This window comes from Dunckerocampus dactyliophorus, chromosome 9 (assembly GCF_027744805.1).
Source record: "Dunckerocampus dactyliophorus isolate RoL2022-P2 chromosome 9, RoL_Ddac_1.1, whole genome shotgun sequence".
Classification (NCBI taxonomy): Eukaryota; Metazoa; Chordata; class Actinopteri; order Syngnathiformes; family Syngnathidae; genus Dunckerocampus; species Dunckerocampus dactyliophorus.
This window is the reverse complement of record NC_072827.1, coordinates 30,049,990-30,072,033: the sequence shown is the minus strand read 5'-3', so window position 1 is coordinate 30,072,033 and position 22,044 is coordinate 30,049,990. Positions and strand designations below refer to the sequence as shown.

Genomic DNA, 22,044 nt, shown 5'->3' with positions numbered 1-22,044 from the left:
AAAAAACAGACATTGTAGAATGTATAAATACATGCAGGATAAAGATTAAACAAATATGTTGTTATTACTTATAGATAGGGGTGTGATGTGACGATATTTCTCATTTAAGAGAAAAGCTGTCTCACAGGCACAAGCCAGTGTGTGACCTATGCCATCAAGACTGTGAATGGATTGAAAACACTGGCAAAATGGAAATGGAAGGGCGCCAGGCAGGATTGCAAGTGAACATGAAGTGCTTTGTGCACACTATAAACCTTGCAAACCAACCTGAACCTCCAGTGTCACTTGTTTGCTCCCGACGTGTGTCTGATTTTGTTTTGTTTTTTTTTTAGCGGAGTTCAACAGCTGCCGCAGTGTTAATGTCCGAGCAGAAGCTGTAGTAATTCTACATTTGATCAAAGTTACTTAAGATTTGTCACATCAAAACATGATCACTGCATGTGAGTTCTAGACAGATAGATACTTTATTCATCTCCAAGAGAAATTCACCATCTATTAAAACATGTGATAATAGCGTCTATTTTGAAAATTCACTTCTTCCTGGTTCTGCACTCTAAGGATCATGGCAACTGTACTTCTTTTAGAGTAAACATAAAACTAATCTACTGCAATCTGCAACCTACTTTACTTGTGCAATTTCTTTATGCAGTATTTTACAACTGCCATCCTTATTCAAAATCTTATCATTTTTAGTTTTTGATTCAATTTGTGGAAAAAAGTTCAACAGTTAAAAGCATCATGCTTAGGTCATGCATGCAAAGTTAGAAAACATTTCAAAATGTACCTGCATTGATTTGTCACTCAGTGAAATAAAAAAAAAGTGTGTTTGTCCAGTATGTCCCATATTTTGTCATTGTACTTTTCTTAAAAGTAATGTTAAAATATAGTCTCCTCTCGTTCTCGCAAACCAAATATCGAGTATCGTCGAGAATGTCGTCTCGTCTAATGAGCTGACTGTGTTGTGACACCCCACTTGTGGACGAATGGAATTCTGGATAGATGACATCAAACAGAATGGCCCTAATGTCAGACAGTGGAAAAAAGAAAGTGTGAGGCATTGCCCTGACTGCCGATTGTCGTGACCCACATTGTGACATAATGATTTTGTAACAGCGTTAATTCCAAGCGTGCCAAACAATTACGAGCAGTTAGACATGTCAACAAACTGATGCCAGTTTATGACATCGACTCGTGAGCGTGCAGCACAGGTGATGCTGGAAGGGATGAGGCAGAGGAGACTCGGCTTTCTTAGCATACATATAGTAGCATAACCACTCAATAATAGCACCTCCTTTAATAAAAGCATGACGTAGAAACAGCCTCCATACCCCACGCTGTCATTCTGTCCTTGCAGGTAGTCATTGATGCAGTTGACAAGGTAGCTGAAGAGCCGCCCGTAGATAGCCTTGGCCAGCTGGTCTCTGTACTGCTGGGCCATCTCCACCGTGTGTCGCCGTGTGATGATGTCACCTGACACAACAAGGGGCTGACTAGTCATAATGTCACTGACAGCATTGTACAGCAAGGGTGCCCAAAGTGCGACTGTTGTTTTTGGAACATTCTAAAACTATAATTTACCAACAAAACTAAAAAAAAACAAAAAAACAGCAGCAGCAAAAATGGAAAAATCAGCATTAATTTTACAAGAATAAAGTCAAAATATTAAGAGAACGAAGTTGTAATCAAACGAGAAAAAGTAATCATTTTACAACAATAATGTTGCAATAATATGAGGAAAAATGTTGTCATCTTAGTAACAGTTGAAGTTGAAATATTAAAGAAAAAAACCTATAAAATATGGGAATAAAGTCCTAATATTATGAGAAGAAAAATTGAGCAGAACATTGAAAATGTTGGAACTTTTTTTTTTAATGCAGAAATTTTAAAAGAATAAAGTAAAAATATGAAGATAAAACATCGTATTCTAAGGAGAAAAAATCTGAATTTTATGAGCATAAACATGTAATATTATGAGAAAAAAATAATGTAAATTTAGCATTGAGTTGAAATATTAAAGAGAAAATATGTATTTTTTAAAGTCGCTATATTATCACAAGCAAACAAAACAAACTAAAGTTCTCATTTTTGTAAAATTAGGTTGAGGGAAAAAGTTATAATATGGGAATAAAGTCAAAAGAATATGGGAGTAAAAGCATAATATTACGAGAAGAAAATGTACCAAGATTATTTAAGAAGAAAGTTGAAATTAGGGCTGTCAACCGATTAAAATGTTTAATTGCGATTAATCACATTTTGTCCATACTTAAGTCACACTTAATCGCAGATAGAAATAAGCTTTTATCAATAATAAGTAGGGATGTAAACAATTTGATACGCAACTACAACAATAACTACATCCAATTTTATGTAAAGGGATAGCAATTTTGGAAATATGGACTATTATTTTATTCAAAAAATAATAACCGAATTAGAAATCTCCTAGTTTTTGCATGTTTGATGCGAGCAAGGTTTTATTTCATTTTGTTTAAAGGTCCTTGAACGCAACTTCTAACTTTGTCCCACACTGCATAGATAGGATAGGATTTTTACCCTTTTTCTTTCACCTCATATTTGGTCCCAAATGCTGATCCTATGTGGGAATGAATAAAGGTAAGATTCGATTATCTTACTAAGCGCTAATGTGCATATTTGTTCGGTACACAAGTCCAGGCTTGTACTGGTGGATGGTGGGTCTATATTCATTTCGTGCTTTTAATTTGATATTGTTTCTGTCTTAGTCTTACACAATACATACTCTGCTGTGGGATTAATAAAGTACTACTACTAATAATAAATAAGACCATTAAATAAAATTAGATTGCTATAATGTACGTATGTTTTAGTGATAATCGTTCCTGGTGACTAGCTAGTCTACTGCTAATGCCAGCTAATGCTAGTGCTGCTAGCACTTCAGTCATGGTCACATTGACATAAGCCCCAAAATATCTGTCCTCGGCTAACTAGCAGCACGTATCCAAATTTTAGCTCACAGTTCAAAGCAAAAAATCAGTCTGGCTCGCAAAAAAAACACTCATTAGTTGGGACAGTCGTGTGCCAAGAAACCACTGCAAAAATGACTATTGAAAAATAGCGGCAGTGCTTCAGTACCTTCCCGCAGCTCGCTTCTCTCCGGCAAGTCAACGTACTCCATGACAAGTCAAATCACAGACAGTAGATACAAATAACTTTGGTCTTGTTGCGAGAGCCATCTGCCAGGGCTTTGAAGCTAAATTTACCACCAAAATACCCTTTTTTTTGTTCACTTCTGCTCAATATTTGTTCCTGCTTGTGGCTCCATAATCGCCGCTACTTCCTCAAACTACGGTGTAGGCCGAGGGTCGAATAGGAGGTGTGCATGTTTATCGTCAAAAAAGAAATAGTGCCGTTCAAGCAAACTTCTACCCTAGTTGAAATATTTTGGGGGAAAAAACGGCAAAAATGGGAACAAAAGAGCAAAGACCAGCGTTCATACTAATAACACCTACAGTATATGACAAAGATGAGATGCAGTTTTTCCTGAAATATATATAACTTCTTAGCATATCTACATGCGTTACATTACAAAACTCAAAATGGCCCTTGCATCCTTTCATTTTTCAGTGTGTGGCCATCATTGGAAAAAGTTTGGACACCCCTGCTGTACAGTTTGTATGATACATAAAATATATAAATCATAAGAGACAGACGGAGCACCTTTGAAGTATTGGACGTCCGAGGTGAGGGCGGTGCTTAGGTCACCTGCAGACACCTGCAACAGCTCAGCCACTGTGGATGCAGAGCACAAAAGAGAACAAAAACAGGAAAAGGAACATTTAGTAATTAAGTAAAGTATGGATCCTTAGTGCTGCACTGACTCGAATACAAGACCACCCTGAATATAAGACATGCGAATGACTGGGAAAAAAGCTCTGACTGTCTCGAGGAGATGTGGTTTGGCACCACCTGTTGGTTTGTGTGGATAATAACGCTATACACACCTGAATACAAAAATGACACATATTTAAACCCCCCACCCCGCATTTTGATGTCCCTGCCCCTATAGCGCCAGCACGCTGGGAAGCTAAAGGCTGAGCTCCGGTGCCTGAGGATGTTACGGTTCATGTCACGTGACGTGTTGTGATATAAATGGAATGTAACTAGTGGTGTGACTAGCTACTCTTAGTAGTGAGTAACAAAGTAAAGTAAGGAATTATTTTTAAAAGTAACTGCTAATGTTTAATGGATTAATTTTTTGAGTAACTTCCCCAAAACGGAGAGAACAGAGAACAGGGGACAATCAATGAAACCATAATGTTATTATGCATCAATGATCTACCGTGACCAACAGTGCTGCTGAGTGTGTGTGTGTGTGTGTGTGTGTGTGTGTGTGTGTGTGTGTGTGTGTGTGTGTGTGACATCATGCTGACGTCATATAAGTCTCGCTCTGCTAAATCGATTGCTGGCAGGAAAAGTCATCAGCGCATTTCTGAGAAGAGCCCAAAATAAAAGTGAAAAAAATAACAGCAGTGACAGCAGGCGGGAATTCCTTTGCTGGCCTTACGTGGTTCTGACATCAGCCTGCTCGGGCGCTGATGTCATTTGTTTTCCACCTCACAAGACGTCAGGGGTCGCCCAGACACAAATAGCCACTTTTGGATGAATAATAATCAGGGTGGCATGGAGAAGCGTGCTTGCAGGCCATGCTTACAGTAAAATAGGCTGGAACCCCAGCGAGTGCTGGCCGCCTGCTGAGCACAACTTAGAAGAAGGGAGGTAAACACTGAGGGTGGAAAAGATCCCAGTTATGTGACGGTGGATGTGGGGGGTGTTACTGACCTCTCTCCAGAACCTGCAGGTCAGCAGGGATGGCGCTTTCAGCATCTGTCAGCGCGGAGAAACGCAGATCCCCAATATGGAGCACGGCAGATAGAAGCGTAAACAAGGAATCCACTTCCTGGTCGCAACACAGCAGAACTACTGTTACTAAATGTTATTTACTTTAAAGGGAGAGTGTACACGTTTTAGAACACATTTATTCAACTAAATTCTTTTAGGCCGCATTTGTAGTAATCTCGCACCACTTTCAATTTTGCGGCTTCATTCTATCACGTTTTTTCAAAAACATATTAAGTAATAATCACGCTGTTTTGTGGTTGAAAATGGTCTATGATTAGCAAATTTTACTTATTTTTTGACTAAATTCAGCCTTTTCAAGCACAAAATGGCTACATGAAGTAAAATACAAAGATAAGGAATTCAAAAACACTGATGATATGTAGTAATGTTACTGTAATGTTCAGTGAGACACACAAGCACCAGACTTGATCACCTGAGCAACAGGCTTTGATTGCAGGTTTGAATGATCTCACACGGGCTGCTGTTGCGGCCGTAACCAACGCCAAGCTGAAACTCTAATCTGAATCCCTGACATCACTTCCTGTCCGCACCACCCGAACACATTTACAGCAACACACATGAGTACACAAGTCTCATTTATACCTCAAATGGCTTATTTTCTCTTATTATGTCTACTATATTGGGCAAAACGAGTGTAACGGTAACTCTAGGGGTGTTATTTCATGTGTACAGGACTCTAATATTGTTAAACTATATTTAAAAGGTTGTAAACACATTTTCTATGCTCTAACTATCAAAATATTTGATTTATAACCAAGGAAATCCTACTTTGTGGAAATTGATTTATCATGGTTGGGTCTGGAACCAATTAACTGCAATAAACGAGGGATTACTGTATTGTTATTGTGTATATCATGTTAATGCAGGTCACATATCATAAAACTTCACCATGTATGCAGTCATAATTAAAGTAATAAAGTTAAAAAATAAAACAGAAGCAATAAGTTAATGCTAATCAAAAATCCTCTATAAGACAAGAGCCCTCGTGTTTAAGGAATTTCACCATTTCATTCTTCCTCAATGCCATCACTGGCACCTTTCCCTGGTGACCTCATGAATTAAAAAAATATGGCAAATGTAGAATTATCACTGAGCCGAAGTGAGAAACTCTGAGTTTTGTTTGACCTTTGAGGCATGTTTTTCCACAAAATTCCGGTTGAACTCCAAAACTGTACCACTTTGGGGGCATTTGGCTTTGAAGGTTAAAAAAATGTGTTTTTGACCCCGGAACAGATGAGTTCTATTTTCATAATTTTTCACTGTTTGTAAAATACTTCAGTGAAGTACAACATTGTTAAGAAACACTCCCAAATGACAGCGTTCTGTCCCACATATAGAACCTAGACGTTGGATTTCTACGTGGTCTCAATATTGTTTATTTGCAAAACAAAACAAAACATGGACGCCCCCTGGAAAGATCCTCACCTTTTCACCATTCATGACACGTCTATCCTCCTCACTCCCTCTTTCCTCCATTCACACACTCCTCTTCCTCTCTGCCCTTGAGTAGAGGGCACTTAATGGAATATACCCCATTAGCCAACGCTCTGAATCTCTGAGAGGGCGGGGGATGTTTGAATTGTACGTCCTGCGTGTGTGTGTGTGATGAACAGAAGCATTAGTCTCATGTCTGGCAGGAGGATTTTATTGATACCGGTATCAATACCTGTGCAGCTTATCTGCATTCCTGTCAATGCCCGTCCTTCATTTAATATGTCTGCATAAGTGACCCTCAATTTGGCCTTTATCTAGTAGTTCATGTATTTACTGTATCAGCACTCCTCACACTGGACACTCCATGAGGCACAGCTGCTAATGACGGCCAATGCAATAATAATAAAGTCAGGGAGGTATTCATTTCATGTTCTACGTTTTTAATATAGTGACCCTTGCATGTTAGGGTTCATGTGTGTGAGAGAGAGAGAGAGAGAGAGAGAGAGAGAGAGAGTCACGCCCTGGCGACATAACGCTGTATTGCATGCAACAGATGGCGGTGGTGTTGTTACAGTGATAAGAAAATGGCATCATTTTTATATGACTACTACTACTACTACTACTACTACTAATAATAATAACAATATAAATATACAACTACATCCAGCTTCAGCTCACCTGTGACCCCGATGAAGACAAGCGGTACGAGGAATGGAGAGATGGATACTATTAATACCAGTAGAAATCAGAAAAAATGTTGCCTTTTTTAAAAATAATGCTTAGTTTTTATTTGATTTATTATTTTTTTGTGTTATTGTATTAATAGTATTTTTATATTACAACGAATAAATACTGTAATTATTTATTACTTATATTAATATCTATTCATTGCAATTTTTTTTACATTGTTTAAGTTTTTGAAGACTATAATGAATGACAAAAAATGCTCACATAAAAAAATATAAAATGTAATACATTTTTAGGAGGCTTTATAAGAATAATATTTTAAATGCACATTCTTAGCAGCAGTATTTAATAAAAACATTACCACATTAATATATTAATGATATTCTTAGATTTTAACAATATGTTTATTATTGTGACGGAGTTTATTGAACGGCATCATACTGAGAGCTGTTTCTAATATTTTGAGCCTCTGAAGTAGCTCCAGTAAATAAGGTCACAAAATATCAGACACCCGCTCTTCCTTTAGAGCTCAGGTGTACCTAATGTTGTGGCCAGTGCGTGAATATGAATGTATCCATGCTTCCATACAAGCCTATTTGCTGCCTGGTTTATTTGCTAAAATGAAACCTGAAAAAGTAGAAAGTCTCCATCATATTGTTAAGGGGTAAAACCAAACCTGCGGAACCGTGTTTGTGTGTCAGTAAGCTTGACAGAAACAGCTTCAAAAGACATGGATGTGCTTGGAGTCAATACCTGCTTGTTGAAGCCCACTGCTTGAAAGGCCTGCTTAACAGCGCTGAGGCGCTCCCTGCTGTCTGGAGAGGCTGCAGCTACAGAAGGGTTCCCTCCTGGAAGGCCTCCATTTAGACACCTGCACAAGAAGGGTCCAAGAAGGTCTACTTGGACGCTTCTGTGTGGATCTTGTTAAGATGAGCAGAGAACACACACCTGTGAGCCAAAACGTTATTAAGGTAAAGTGCACTCTTCTCCTCGGGTGACATGCCCTCAGCCATCAGGTAGAAGATGTTGAAGCTGCGCTGGTGAGGAGGCAGCTGGACCACACGGGACTTCTCCAGCATGTAAGTGGACACACGGGCTGAAACATAAAATAGGAATGAACAAACAGGCTGACAATAGTTAATACAACGCATCATTGATCTCATTAACAGGGAAGACAACTAAATATGAGCCGTCACTGCCCCCTGCTGGAATTTCCCTTTACTGCACAGAAGACGACCGAACACTTAAAGGGCCCCTGACATGATTCATCAACTTTGCTTAAATACAGTAGTGGCCAAAAGTTAGGACACACCGCGTTTTCTTTATTGTCCTGACTATTTACATTGTACATTCTCACTGCAGGCATTAAAACTATGAATGAGCACGTGGAATTATGTACTTAAGGAAAAAAAAAGTGAAATAAATCTAAATATGTTTTATATTTTAGATTCCTCAAAGTAGTCCCCCTTCGCTTTGCTTTTAATAGCGCTGCAAACCTTCAGCGTTCGCTCAGTGAGCTTCATGAGGTAGTCTCGTCAGATGGTTCTCACTTCACGGGTGTGCCTTGTTAGGGCTACTTACACAGTCATCAGTGAAATGATCAATGCAGAGAACAGAACTCAAGGTGGACATCCATCTGTCTCTTGTTCTCTGCACGTGGTTCGTCCATTCTTGTCTTAACCCTTACTCTTTTGGAAAAGAAAACAAATGTACAGTATCACTCGAGTACTATAACATCCAGCAGCAACACAATGTCTTGGCATAACTACTATTTTGATAAAAAATATACTGAAACAAGTCGACGATCTACCTCGAGAAGCATTCGTTTACTCTGCTTTAGCTAAGAGGCGTCACCCTGATGATATCACTTCTGGAAATGAGGCTGAGCTGCGAGCTAGTTCGAGCTAGTAATGGGTGGCGCCATCAACTATAAATGTCATTTTTGCAAATTCACCGTTCGCTTTGTAGAACATAATTACAAACAATATATAACATATTTAAGCAAAGTTGATCAATCATGTCAGGGAGCCTTTAAGTTGTGTTCACTCTTTTGGTTCAGTACTCTGTTCGGGACCAAAATATAAGATACTTGATGCGCACGTTGGAGCAAAAGCTTCTAAACATTACTTTTAAACAGCACCGTTGTCTCACAGATCATAGCAGAGAAAGCACTACCAACACCTTTTCTCTTACACAGTTTTCATTCCTTTCCTCATTCTTTTTGCTGTCATTGTCGGTCCGGGTAGCATTCATAATTGAGTGAGTGAACCGAACTGCACTCGAGTTCACTTGTAAGCAGACCGAGACCCATCTCTCAAGCGGTCTTTGGTGTGCACCAGGATTCGGATGACCGTGTTCACACTTGACCAAGCAAACCATACTACACTGTAGCAGAGCAAACACACCATAGGTTCCTTTTAACCAAAGCAAATATGCCAAGTGTGAACGCACCCTGAAACTGCCTGTAAAATCGGCCACTTTAACCCAGCAAAACCCTTATTGACCCACATATAAGACGACCTGACCTCTCTTTTTCAAGCAGCTGCTAACGATTTGCACGAACATCTCTAGACCTGGCAGCACGGTGCCCAGTGGTTAGCATGCTGGCAGCACGGTGCCCAGTGGTTAGCATGCTGGCAGCACGGTGCCCAGTGGTTAGCATGCTGGCCTCACAGCCAGGAGATCAAGAGTTCAAATTTCTATTTGGGCATCTTTGTGTTGAGTTTGTATGTTTTCCCTTGTGTGGAGTATTTCGCTTCCTCCCGCATCCCAAAAACCATGCATGTTAGGTAGGCGTCAAAGCGCTTTGAGTGCCTTGGAGGTGGAAAACTGCTATACAAGTGAAAGGCCATTGATCATTTACTTTACAAAGAGTTGTTTTTTATTTACCTTTGTATATATCATTATATCATATAATATATTAAATGATTTGACTTTATTTCTTCTTACTTTTATAGACAGTAAATTAATGTAAAATACAACAAAATAGTGTAAAATAAGGTAAATATCTCCGTCAGTAAATAGTTTTTCAAAAATAATAAATAAAAAATAATAATAAAAAAACATTCTGGAAAATGCTGTTCTAAAATGTTCATTACCTCTTCGCAGCGTCCTCCTCTTATCACAGTATTGCACGGTCAGCAGCTTGATAAAGCGACTGGAGTTGTTGTTCCTCTGCGTTTTCGCGTGACCAAAAGCCTCCAGAAGACAGTCCACCTGTATCATAAAAAAAAAATCAAAACATAAGAATTTTGGAATTATTAAAAACAGACTTCTGCACGATCATCTCCCTTTCCACCACTAGGTGTCAGTGTGCATCCATAATCTGTAGAGTGTAGTATTCCAAGTGTCCCCAGATGATAGGCGAGCACACTGACCCAGATATCTACTGCATGAGGATGACTTCATCAGGCAACAGTGTTTTTGCCCCCTCCCTGGCTGCACGCTGCCTTGCTACTCAGCAGGGAGATGATACAAAAGTGGAGAAGGATTTAAGAGGAGCGATGATACCACAGCCACCGGGAATTACTACAGCATGCTGTAATACTGAAGATTTGTCCCTTTTTCATGCACTCAGTGTCTTGATACAACATAGTGCATTGTGTTCCGCACAAGATGTATAATTCCCTGAAGGGGGAACACATTCAAACCAACAACTCAAACAATTTGCTCTGCTCCAGATGGTTTTTGTCCTAAAGAGGTACCAGGGAGAGAGGTTTGCTTTAATGGCCATAATCTGTGATCTCAAGTTACATTTTTTTTTGGCAAACTTACATGTTTCATTCTGGATTCCAGCGCAAAGCCTTTAGGGCTGGATCTGACTGTCAGGTGTCGCACGATGTGCCGACTGGCTTCCGTTTTCCCTGAACCGCTTTCACCACTACAATGACACACAAGGATAGCACAGATGGAGGTGACAAGATTTAATGGCATTTCTTGATGACTGCATGAATAAGCCGCTGGTCAACATCCACATACTTTTCCATTAGAAATAAGGAAAATAGAAATAATCTGTTCCAGGGCCAAACTGTCACCACAACACAAGCAGATTTTACGTGACATTATAACATTGTTAATTACTTTCATATACATGTAAAAAAAAAACATCCACCACTTTTAAAAGGTCCCATATTACAGAATAGCTCTCAGAGGAGTTCGGGATCCAGCTGCAGATTGAGGGGGGCAGATCCAGCTACATCATTTTAGACAGCAGTCTGTGTGGGAGGATGGCATTGAACGCAGAGCTAAAATCCACAAAAAGAATAGCTTGCATGGCTCCCCTGTTGCTCTAGATCACTGTCACCGACCCGTCGATCCCAGTCGACCAGTTGATTTTTGGGACTTTGGTATTAGGAAAAATAAATGCAGGCATGCATTTTGACCTCTAAACACGCCCGTACGCCTCAACACTCTCCACGCACGCACCACTCCAGCCCCAGCCCTTCCCCAAAACTCAGCCAAAGGGGCCAGATCTTGCCTAAGTTCATGGCTGAGACCAGCGTTCTTGGGTTCAAAAAGGTTGGTGACCACCGCTGTAGGTGGTTCAAATCAGTGTGAAGCGCTGTGGCAATCCATGCTGTGTGGATCTGTTATCCCTGTAGGCAAACTGGCGTTAGTCTATAGCAGGGGGCAGATGTGAAATGATGTGACTTCGAATCAATGTCTCAAAGCACTTCATGGGGATCAGTAGCGACTGACACTTGTGATGACTTTTGATTTTTGGGCAGGGGTACAATAACAGATGACTTCAGGCAGAGTGGGATGATAAACTATGAAAACATCAGACAGCTGGTCTGCACAGGTCCTCGGTAACACATCACACCATCCGGCTTTGCTCAGATTTACTTGTCTCAGTGTGGGCTGCACCTCGTGCTCCTCCAACATGAAGGTGTATCTGCTGTTGACTGGCAGGTGGTGCATACAGTAGCTGTCTCTGAAGGCTTCACCTTGAAGCATGCAAAAAAGGCATTCAGGTCCTCTGCCGGTGAGGTGCTGCCCTCAGCTGCTGAGATGTTGCTCGGTTTGTAGTTGATGTGCTGGACTCCCTGGCGCATCTGCCTTGTGTTATTGCTGCTGAGGTGGTCCTGTGTTCTCCTCCTGTATGCTGCCTTGGCCTCCCGGATGCCCCTCTTCAGTTTGGCTTTGGCAACACTGTACAGTTCCTTAGTGCCAGACCTGAAGGCTGCATCCCTCTTCTTCAGTAAGAGCATTACATTCCCAGCCATCCAGGGCTTCAGATTGGGATAGACCTGAATAGACTTGGCAATGGCATCAGAGACAGTTGCTCTGTAGCCTTCCGGTTATTCAAAAACATCCCAGTTTGTTCTTTCAAAGCAGGCCTGGAGCTGAGACTGCTGCCAGGCCACTAGAACATCATTAAAAAGTCACTTTTGCACAAAGGGGGACCAGAATTGTCAAATACAAACATGCTCCCAGTTGAACATGTAATGCTTTGAACAATATGCTAACTTTTCCAATGAAATTATGCATGACAGTTGCGTTTTCCCACAAATTTTTGTTTGAATTCCATATTAGACATTAGCATCTCCACTGTAGCATCATCATAACCATGTTCTGATGTTGTCTTCTAGTAAAAGTAGAGGTGTTCAATAATGAGGCCATTGTAGTTTCCACACGGGAGTAGGTGCTAGTGTTAGTCATCAGGCGGTTTCATCCATCACATCATCACATACTGCGTGACATCACCTCCCACCCCCACTCTGAGAGCACCTTCATTAAATCCACCATCCTATAGCGTCATCCCCTCTTCTTCTCCTGCACTGCCAACACACTGCGACTACCGTGGTGTATCTGCTACCAGAGGCTTGTTTTACTACATATGGTACCGCTGCTGTCCATGTTGTGACACACATCCACACAGCAGCAGCAGATGGCTGCAGAAGGTCAGAGGACCTCCCTAATGACAGCAGAGAGCTTGCTGGCTTTGTTGCTGTGTGTTTTCCTGCTCGGAGCCCCGCTGAGTGTGAAGTCCAAAAGGCGTTATTTTCTAGCGTCTTTTCTTTGCCCGGTTATTAGACTTCAAGGGCATTTGGTTAGTGAACTGTCCGTGGGGATTATGGCTGCTGATTGCCTGGACATGGGCAGTTTTTTTTTCCACAGGACCAATTTTGGCTTCAAATATTGGGGAATAGACATTATTTTGGTTATTTGGATTCAATCTTGGATGATAGATCAGTATGAGCCTCTGATGAGAGTGAAGAAAGCTACATTGTTTGAATGTTAAGGGAAAATCTGCTGCCTGCTCCAAAACAGATGAGAGACAAGACAAGTTCATTAAGAATAATGGGAAGTACAATTTAATAAGACTTGCATGCAAGGAGACAAATCAATACTGCCTGAACAGGTGACTTCCAGAGACAATGTCTGACTATTCATGCTACAGTGTTCTTTATGCGTGGGAAAGTGTGAGGGACAGAGAGGACGAAGGGCAGACTCACATGCCTAGACACCCAAGGCTTTCCTGGCAGAGTGAAGTACACTGTAATCTTGCTACTGTATGTTACATACTGACTCACATATTAGACTTAGTAAATTAGCCAGTTTAGCTAGTTTGGCAAAGACAATGATGTCACAGTCACCATAAATGCTATCTTGAATGGCTGCCACCGTTTTAGACATAACAGGTGCTCTCCGGTCACTTTGAAAAATGGGTTGCAAACCTTCTTTCCTCTTCAGTGTAGTGGGAAAAAAACACGATAAGCAAGAAGAGAAAAGAAGAAAGTGCACGGCAGGACAAGCCAGTTCAATGTCCTTGCGCGTACGCGTGTGTGTTGAATGAGATGGATAGCCTGTGGCCAAGGTGCATTAACTTTCAGCCAGATTGGTTACAACTCAGCAGGAATGCTCCTGGAGAGCTGGAAGGAGAAATAATTGCAATCAAGGAGCTGCCTCCGCCAGTCTGAAGAAAAAGATTCAAGAGGGCTACAGCTATTCATCTCTCTAACACAGGGGTGTCCAAACTTTTTCCACTGAGGGCCACATACTGAAAAATGAAAGGATGCAAGGGCCACTTTGGTATTAAGTAAAGCAACACATGCAGATATGCTAAGAAGTTATATGTATTTCAAGAAAAACAAAATGCATCTCAGCTTTGTGATATAGGTGAAAAAAGCCTATTAGTTTTCCAAATATTTCAAATTTCCTCTTCAATAATCTTTGTAAAATGTTTTCCCATAATATTTTGACTTTATTCCCATAATATTATAACTTTTTCCTCAACCTAATTTTCCAAAAATCTTTATTTTGTTTGGTTTGTTTCTCATACTATTCTGACATAAAAATAAAAAATAAAAATTCTTACTATTTCAACTCTCTGCTACTAAAATGATATACTTTTTTGTCAGAATATTACGAATTTATTATTGTAAAATTGTAACTTTTTTTCTTGTTAGAATACCCCTTTTTCGCTTATTATTTCTGTAATTACTTTTTCTCTTATGGGAAAAACAGCTATAATTTTATAAGAATAAAGTCAAAATTCTTATAAAATTACAGCTGTTTTTCCCATTTCTGCTGTTGTTTTTTTTTTTTTTATTTTCCAAGTATTTCAACTTTCTTCTTGTAAATTGTCTTCTCGTGACATTATGACTTTATTCCCACAATGTTTTGCTCTTATTCCCATATTATAACTTTGTCCCAATCTAATATTCCAAAATCTACAAGTTTAGTTTTGATTGTCATATTACAACTTCAAATAAAAAAATGTTTCTTTAATATTTCAACTTTATGCTACTAAAATGACTTTATTTTTCCTCATAATATTACGGCGTTATTCTTGTAAAATTATAACTTATTCTTGTTAGATGACAACTTTTTTCTCTTAATATTTTTACTGTATTCATGTAAAATTACTGTTTTTTTTTCCATTTTTGCCACAAATGACCCTGGGCCACACTTTGGACACCCCTGGTTTAACAGGTGGAGTCAACTTTATGAGCGTTTACTGATCATGTACTCCATTACTTTGTCTCAGCCTCACCAGGCAGAGAGATAAAAGTATTAGTACTGGTACCTGAGAATGAAACACTGCGGCCGTCGCTCCTGGAGCATCATGTGGTACGCTCTCTCCGCAGAGGAAAAGATGTGAGGGGGCAGTGAGGAGCACAGGCGGCCCGTGGAGCTCAGGTACAGCTGACTCACCTGAGGAACATGCAGGAAGTGGACATCATGTGAAGGGTCATTGTGACTGACCAACGACTGCATGAGGACTGTGACGGTCCCGACCAATCAGTGGTGCTGCTGTAATGTTGGCATGTGACCAACGTTTGCATGAAAACGGAACTAGTTGGAATGTAGACTACGGCTGCGCGATTCTGGAAAAAAAAATATTTTCTTGCTTTGAATTGAGATTGTAATTTTTTGGGGATAATTATTTTTCACGTGCACGCGCGCGCACACACACACACACACACACACACACACACACACCCACACACACACACACACACCCCCCACACACACACCCCCCACACACACACACACCCACGATGCTCAGGGCCATGTGCGTACTAGTATGTTTTAAAGAAATCACAGTTTTCTATGACTGTTGTCATTACTATTATTAGACTGCTCATTGTCTTTTTCTGCTTTAAAGAACTTTCTGCCGTTGGGACGTCTCGGAAGGACAGCAGATGGAATAGCAATTAAGAGAATGCCTAAAAATAATCCATCAAGGCAAAAACTATGGGATGCTCGCTCACTTGACAGCACCGTATTTCCCGGACTATAAGTCGCACTTTTTTTCATGGTTAGGCTGGTCCTGCCACTTATACTCCAGAGCGACGTATATATGTTTTTTCACACTGACAGCCACAAGGGGGCTCTCTAGGCCTGTATCGGCTACTCATACCACTCCTGTACCACTGAAAATGCACAACGTAAACGTCAACTTATAAAGACTGAGAAAGAGAACATATATGTCCCCAAAAAGAAAATCATATTTTGCAAATTACAAGCTGCAAGTAAACTAGTTATGTTATTTAGGCTATGGTTATCCAGATAACTATTAATATGTTATGGTAACATAGCACCTACTCACGTTATGTTAACAGATGCCTATTTAGCTTGTTGTTCTCCTTTTTAATTGTTATTACTATAACTTGCCTTTCAAGATTAAAAGTCTGTTCTTGGCCTCTGATTTTATAAAATAAATTTCCCCACAAAAATGTGACATATATGTTTTTTTTCTTCTTCATTGTACACTTTTGGCTGGTGCAACTTATACTCCAGAGCAATTCAGTCCGGAAAACACGATACATTTATGCACGTTATTAAGACAAGTCAATTCATTAATGAGATCACTTTTCCCGTGAACTGATGAATGGTGGCATCAGCCGTCGGCGGGTAGAACTGGTGCAGCAGAGCAAACTGGCCCTGGCCCGGGAGAGTATGGAGAAAGTGTTGGCCGTCGTGCCAAAAACAGTGCAGCGTGAGTCCCTGAATGCAACAATGTTTGTTTGTGACGCAGCCCGTTAAGTAAAATCCAAAAAAGCGCCATCATTTGGAAACTAGATCATGTTACTATGAATTGAGATTGCGATTTTTTGTGCACCGAGTCTGCGACAGGACCGACCAATCACTGGTGCCGTTGTAATGTTGGCTTGTCAATTTCAGGTATTTGATCTTGCTTAGTCTTCAGTTTTTGCAGTGTAAGTGGTCTTTTTTCTTGTGAGAGAATATTGCTATAGGGAAATAAAAGCTGCAATGCCAAGGAAGAATGCATGCTGGCTGAGGTAATGAAACCTGGAAGACATGTGGGAGGACACCAGGGTACGTAGTGGTGGTGCAAGCAGGTTAGAGACCACCAGAAGAGAGGGCTGAGAGACAGAAAGCAGGCCACAGATGTTGAGACATATGTCCATCTAGCACCATCCTCAGTCCTCCTGGAGTGAGTCCAGTCACGGGCAAAAAGAGGGATGGAGCTTTGGCAGGAGAAGATGCCTCGGCCTATCAAACCCGTCTGGTGTTTCTCCACGAGCAATGTGATGTTTCATGAATACACATTTGAAACACATAATTATATATCATGTAATTTACTGGGAGCTGCATTTTCGGTACGTGCACATGATCTGTGCACCGCCCTTTACACTTTATGCACAGTCAGCCTGCATATCGTGAACAGGAAGACTGCATTATTTATCAGCCACAAGGTCCATTCCACATCTTTATGTCTCTTCTTATACAGCCAGCATCCATTATAGTGGAATTTGTAATGTTCAGTGCATAGGCCATCCAATGTGGGATCCCTGACTAGCTTTTATATGGTCCAAAACAGGCAAACTGAACCTTAGGAGAGCGTCTCATGCATTCTCTGTAAGTCAGGGGTGTCCAAACTTTTCCACAGAGGGCCACATACTGAAAATGAAAAGGATGCAAGAGCAACTTTGATATTTTGTAAAGCAGCACATGTAAATATGCCTGGACGTTACATAGATTTCAAGAAAAATCTGCATCTCTTTGCAATATACAGCAGGTGAAAAAAGCCTATTATTATTATCAACTTGGCTCTTTGCTCTTTTTTTCCCCATTTTGGCTAGGTTTTTAAAAATATATATTTTTCAAATATTTCAACTTTCTTCTTAAATAATTTTTATAAATTTTCAGTTTTTATTATTACGACTTTCCTCTCATGATATTTTGACTTTATTCCCTTAATATTAATACTTTTTTCCCAACCTAATTTTCCAAATTTTCCGAAGAAGATGGTTGTGTTTGGTTTGTTTGTCATATTATTACAGCGTAAAAAAAATACATATTTTTTTATTCTACGCTACTAAAATAACATTATTTTTCCTCATAATATTAGGAGTTTATGCTCATAAAAGTAAGACTTTTTCTCAATAGATTACTATTTCCGCTTCATATTTTTCTCTTTATTCTTGTACAGTTAAGCCAGATTTTTCCATTTTGGCTGTTGTTTTTTTTTACTTAAAAAAAATAACACATTTTTTTCTTTATAATTTCAACTCTATGCTACTAAAATAACATTATTTTGTACTACAATTGTCCTCATAATAAAATAATATACACTACCGGTCAAAAGCTTTAGAACACTCCAATTTCTCATTTTTAGGTGTTAAGATGTTCTGTCTCTTCCATTGTTCATTCCCTTTTTTCTTGCCATTTTTGTAGCAACAAATGACTTTCTCCAGTACGATGCTGTTCAACTGATGTTCACGAGGGTGTAGCACCACAGTGTCTTCTGAACACTGTTTTTATGCCGACAGAGGAGGTAGTAAGTACTCCAGAAGTTGGAACACTGTAGGAATGAGTTGCACCAACTGCCAAGGCTTGATCAACCTCCATTTCTGCAAAACAGCTTTAATTGTTGACCCATTTTGTGGTCCCTGAAACAGACCTTTTTGTATATTTCTGAATTCTTGTTCAGTTTTGGGTAATCTTACCTTTTTTTTAACCTCTGGCACTCCACCGCTTAGCTTTGTACCATTTCAAGCTATTCATTGGACTTGAACCACTTGAATTTCAATAAATGACTGGAAAAATGGGGGTGTTCTAAAACTTTTGACCGGTAGTGTATATAACGTTATTCTCGTAAAATTGCAACTTTTTCTCTTTAGATTACAACTTCTTTCTCTTCACATTTGGACTTTATTCTTGTAAAATTACTGCAGATTTTTCCATTTTTGCGTGTCTTAAATTTTTTTTTTTTTTTACAAAAAAAAAAAAACACACCGGGCCGCACTTTGGACCCCCCTGCTGTAAGTCTAATAACACTCAGGTCAATTAAAAGCTTACCAAAGTGGAGTAGATGGGCAGCTCTTTGTTTGGGTTGACCAGTAAAAGAATGTGTCCGATGTAAGTCTGCAAAACAGCCACACAAACAAACAAAAACAAGTAGAGTCATCGTCAAGTCAATATCTTCAAGGAAGAGGCAGAAAGAGCAAGAAAAATGTGAGGTTAAACAGCACAGATGACCTCAGGAATGACCACGTATCAATAAAACAACATTTGCACCCTCCCACACAGTCTACACTTTGAGACCCTACGGCCATTTAGAAAAATAGAACACAAGTGGGAGCCTTTAAAGCAAGGCACTACCCTGCAGCCTCTTACAAAGAGTCCCGCGGGACATTTGAGAAGATTGCTGGTTCAAGGTTCTGTCTAAATCTCTCTATAAGGCTTTTTAACAAGCTTGACCAGTGTTTTTACCAGTGTTACCAGGAGGGGTAAGCAACATCTCCACACTCCTGAACAATTCAACCATCGTTAATGCTGGCTGTCATATGTTTCCCCCCCGCTCATATTGCTGCTCTCCAAAAGGGACAGAGGGGGGAGTTTTAGCGGGGTACTGGTCCCTCTTCTACGCTGGCAGAAGGTGAAAGAACTCTCATCAAAGCCCCATCTTTGACCAGCCTGCTGGGAGCATATGGAGCATTCTTTGTCCACACACCATCCCTGTCCAAACGCGTGTTTTTATGTGAAGACAATGGGAAGGTAGGCAAGCAGGCTCAGTTTAAGAATAAATAAATCAATAAATAAACTACAGTATTCTACTACAGTACTCTTTTAGCAACGGATGTACAGTACAATATACCGTATTTGTAGTCTCGCATTCACGTAGCTTTAATCTTGTATTTATTTCAATTTATTTATTTACTAATTAGTTTTGAAACCCTTTTTTTGTCATTTTCTTCTTTCTTTCTTCCTTTTCTTTCCTCAAGATGTAAGCTGTCGGTCTATTGTTACAGACTTCAGGAAACCGCGCGAGACCTCAGCGACACGCAGCGTCATCACATGTTGTCCAAGTTAACATCGGGTGTTTTCTTGTTTTTATGTTTTTATGTTTTGACTAACTTGACAGTTAGCGTTAAAAATTGAGACACACAAGTACCAGACTTGATCGCCGAAACATGATCATAACTACCGGAACACATTTACAGCAACACACAAGATATGTTGGCTAATATGAGTGTAAAGGTGACTGCACAGGTGTTATTTTCTGCCTAGAGTGCTCCAATAGTATTATAAACATATTTAGAAGGTCGTAAACAGGTTTTATATGCTCTAATTAAGAAAATATTCCATTTATTAAAAGGGAATCCTACTTTGCGGCATTTCACTTATCCCGGGTCAGGTCTGGAACCAATTGACTGTGCTAAACGAGGGATTACTGTACATGAGTGTGTCCTCCGTGCTTGCTGATGAAATGACACTCTTCCATCAAGTGTGCTGCCACGTCTCCCCGTGATTGCAGCATTCTATCCAGCATTGCTGTCCTCACTCTTCACACACATTAAGTGTCATTTATCTCCTCGCCCACCGTGTCCCCCTGCTGGGCCGCCACAATAACACACACGCGCTTTCATTGTGCAAAGACTGTGCGCGTTATAGCGCCATGTCCCCAAGGACGGACATGGGCCACAGTCTAGCTTTACAGGAGAGGTGGAGGAAATGGCATACGCGTAAAATGGGGCAATTGTGGAAGATGAGGGCAATTTTACCCTGAAATAAAGCGATGGATTTTCCCCAATCGATCTAAATGATATTGATGTTGTCACTGTCTGCAGTACAGATTGTGTGTTTTACTGTGCAGTCATCTATGGCAGTTACGGACTCAAGGAGCGCACACAAACGAGGTGGAATAAATCAGACTTACATAAATTTGGTCATTGCCGAAGCGCTTCTGCATCTCATAGAGGAGGCTGCTGTCCGTCAGCTCGCTGAGAGACGCCAGGTCATCATTGGGTGCTGGAGGCATCAGTTTCACCTGAGGAGAGGAAACCATGGCTTTAACGCTGCATTATCACTGGAATATAAGTTGCAGAGCTGCACTGCATCATGCATACTGAAAAAAATCATGTTCTTTATGGCTGTTACAAAAAAATACAAGACATCCCATCTTTTTGAGCCTCTTTTGGGAAAAAAAATCATGTCTCATGTTTGAGTCAATGCAATGTGAGTGATGCCTCTAGGTATTTTTTTTGGTTTATTTGACAGGGACAGTGTACATGAAATAGCATTGCTGCAAATGCACCAGAATTAGCTAAAAGGCTATTTTCAGATGTTAAAAATGGTCTCCCTAAATCAAGAGTAAAAGTATAACTAAATGAACGAAAATACAAATATTCAGAAGACGCATTCAAAGAAGTAATATGTAGCATTCTACACTGGTCACTAGGTGTCAGTAATGTTGCATTGTTACATGAGACAGTGGCCACTGCACCAAGTACGCTGCCCAGAAAAAAAACAAGGAACATGTCAGTTTATTTCTTATTTATGTCTAATATGTCTTGTTTCCTTTTATTATGTCTACTATATTGGGTAATGCAAGTGTAAAGGTGACTCTGGGGTGTTTTTACTGTTTATAATGTTTAGAGGGCTCTAAAAAAGTTAAAAAGAGTATTTAGAAGGTAGTAAACAGGTTTTCTATGCTCCAACTACGAAAATATTCAATTTATTAATATTGAACACCACTTTGTGTAAATTCACTTATCACGGACGGGTCTGGAACCAATTAACAGTGATAAATGAGGGATTACTGCATGTATGAAAAAGGAAAAATACCTCATTTCAACATCACAATAAAGCTACTACAATAAAGACATTGTTAAAATATGTCAATTGTTTATGATGCTTCATCGTGTATGTGGCATAGAGGTTGATGTTAACTGTCTTTAAAATGGCAAATGTGCTTTAACTTATCAAAATTCAAGAAAGACTCTGAAACATTTTTGGCCAATGTTCAGATCAAAAGACACGGTTACCAGTGTACACAATTTAAACGGGACCCAAAGAAAATAAAACCTCCAGGGGATGATTTCCAAAAGACGCCCTACCTGCTCCAGTTTGCTTGTCCCTGAGCTGAAGGGGCCATCAAGGACGTTATCGAGTGACGGCTGCCGACTGAGCCCCCCGCCCGCCTCTCGGAACATGGCCCACTTCTCCAGGAGACTGTCCCGTTTAGAGATAGGGAGGCCCAGGTGGTTCCTACAGAGTACAAAATGGGAATTTCAGTCTCACCCCTCACATTTCAGCAACAACTGTATG

The 22,044-nt window shown here is 40.1% G+C and overlaps 1 protein-coding gene across 11 annotated transcripts in view; it reads right to left on the bottom strand.

The window, feature by feature from the left end:
- myo16 (myosin XVI) overlaps nucleotides 1-22,044 on the bottom strand; it is a 131,655-nt gene that overhangs the window by 51,106 nt on the left and 58,505 nt on the right. For all 11 annotated transcript variants that reach the window (XR_008572398.1, XM_054786541.1, XM_054786542.1 and 8 more), the window contains 11 exons: nucleotides 21,834-21,984; nucleotides 20,654-20,764; nucleotides 18,793-18,858; nucleotides 15,050-15,177; nucleotides 10,792-10,897; nucleotides 10,116-10,233; nucleotides 7,966-8,113; nucleotides 7,771-7,888; nucleotides 4,816-4,933; nucleotides 3,694-3,765; nucleotides 1,329-1,470 (listed from right to left, as the gene is read on the bottom strand). Coding sequence is in view for 10 of the 11 variants with exons in the window: in XM_054786541.1 (XP_054642516.1) it covers nucleotides 1,329-1,470; nucleotides 3,694-3,765; nucleotides 4,816-4,933; nucleotides 7,771-7,888; nucleotides 7,966-8,113; nucleotides 10,116-10,233; nucleotides 10,792-10,897; nucleotides 15,050-15,177; nucleotides 18,793-18,858; nucleotides 20,654-20,764; nucleotides 21,834-21,984 (1,278 nt within the window). In the remaining variant the exon portion in view is untranslated. The remainder of the gene's footprint in view (nucleotides 1-1,328; nucleotides 1,471-3,693; nucleotides 3,766-4,815; nucleotides 4,934-7,770; nucleotides 7,889-7,965; nucleotides 8,114-10,115; nucleotides 10,234-10,791; nucleotides 10,898-15,049; nucleotides 15,178-18,792; nucleotides 18,859-20,653; nucleotides 20,765-21,833; nucleotides 21,985-22,044) is intronic.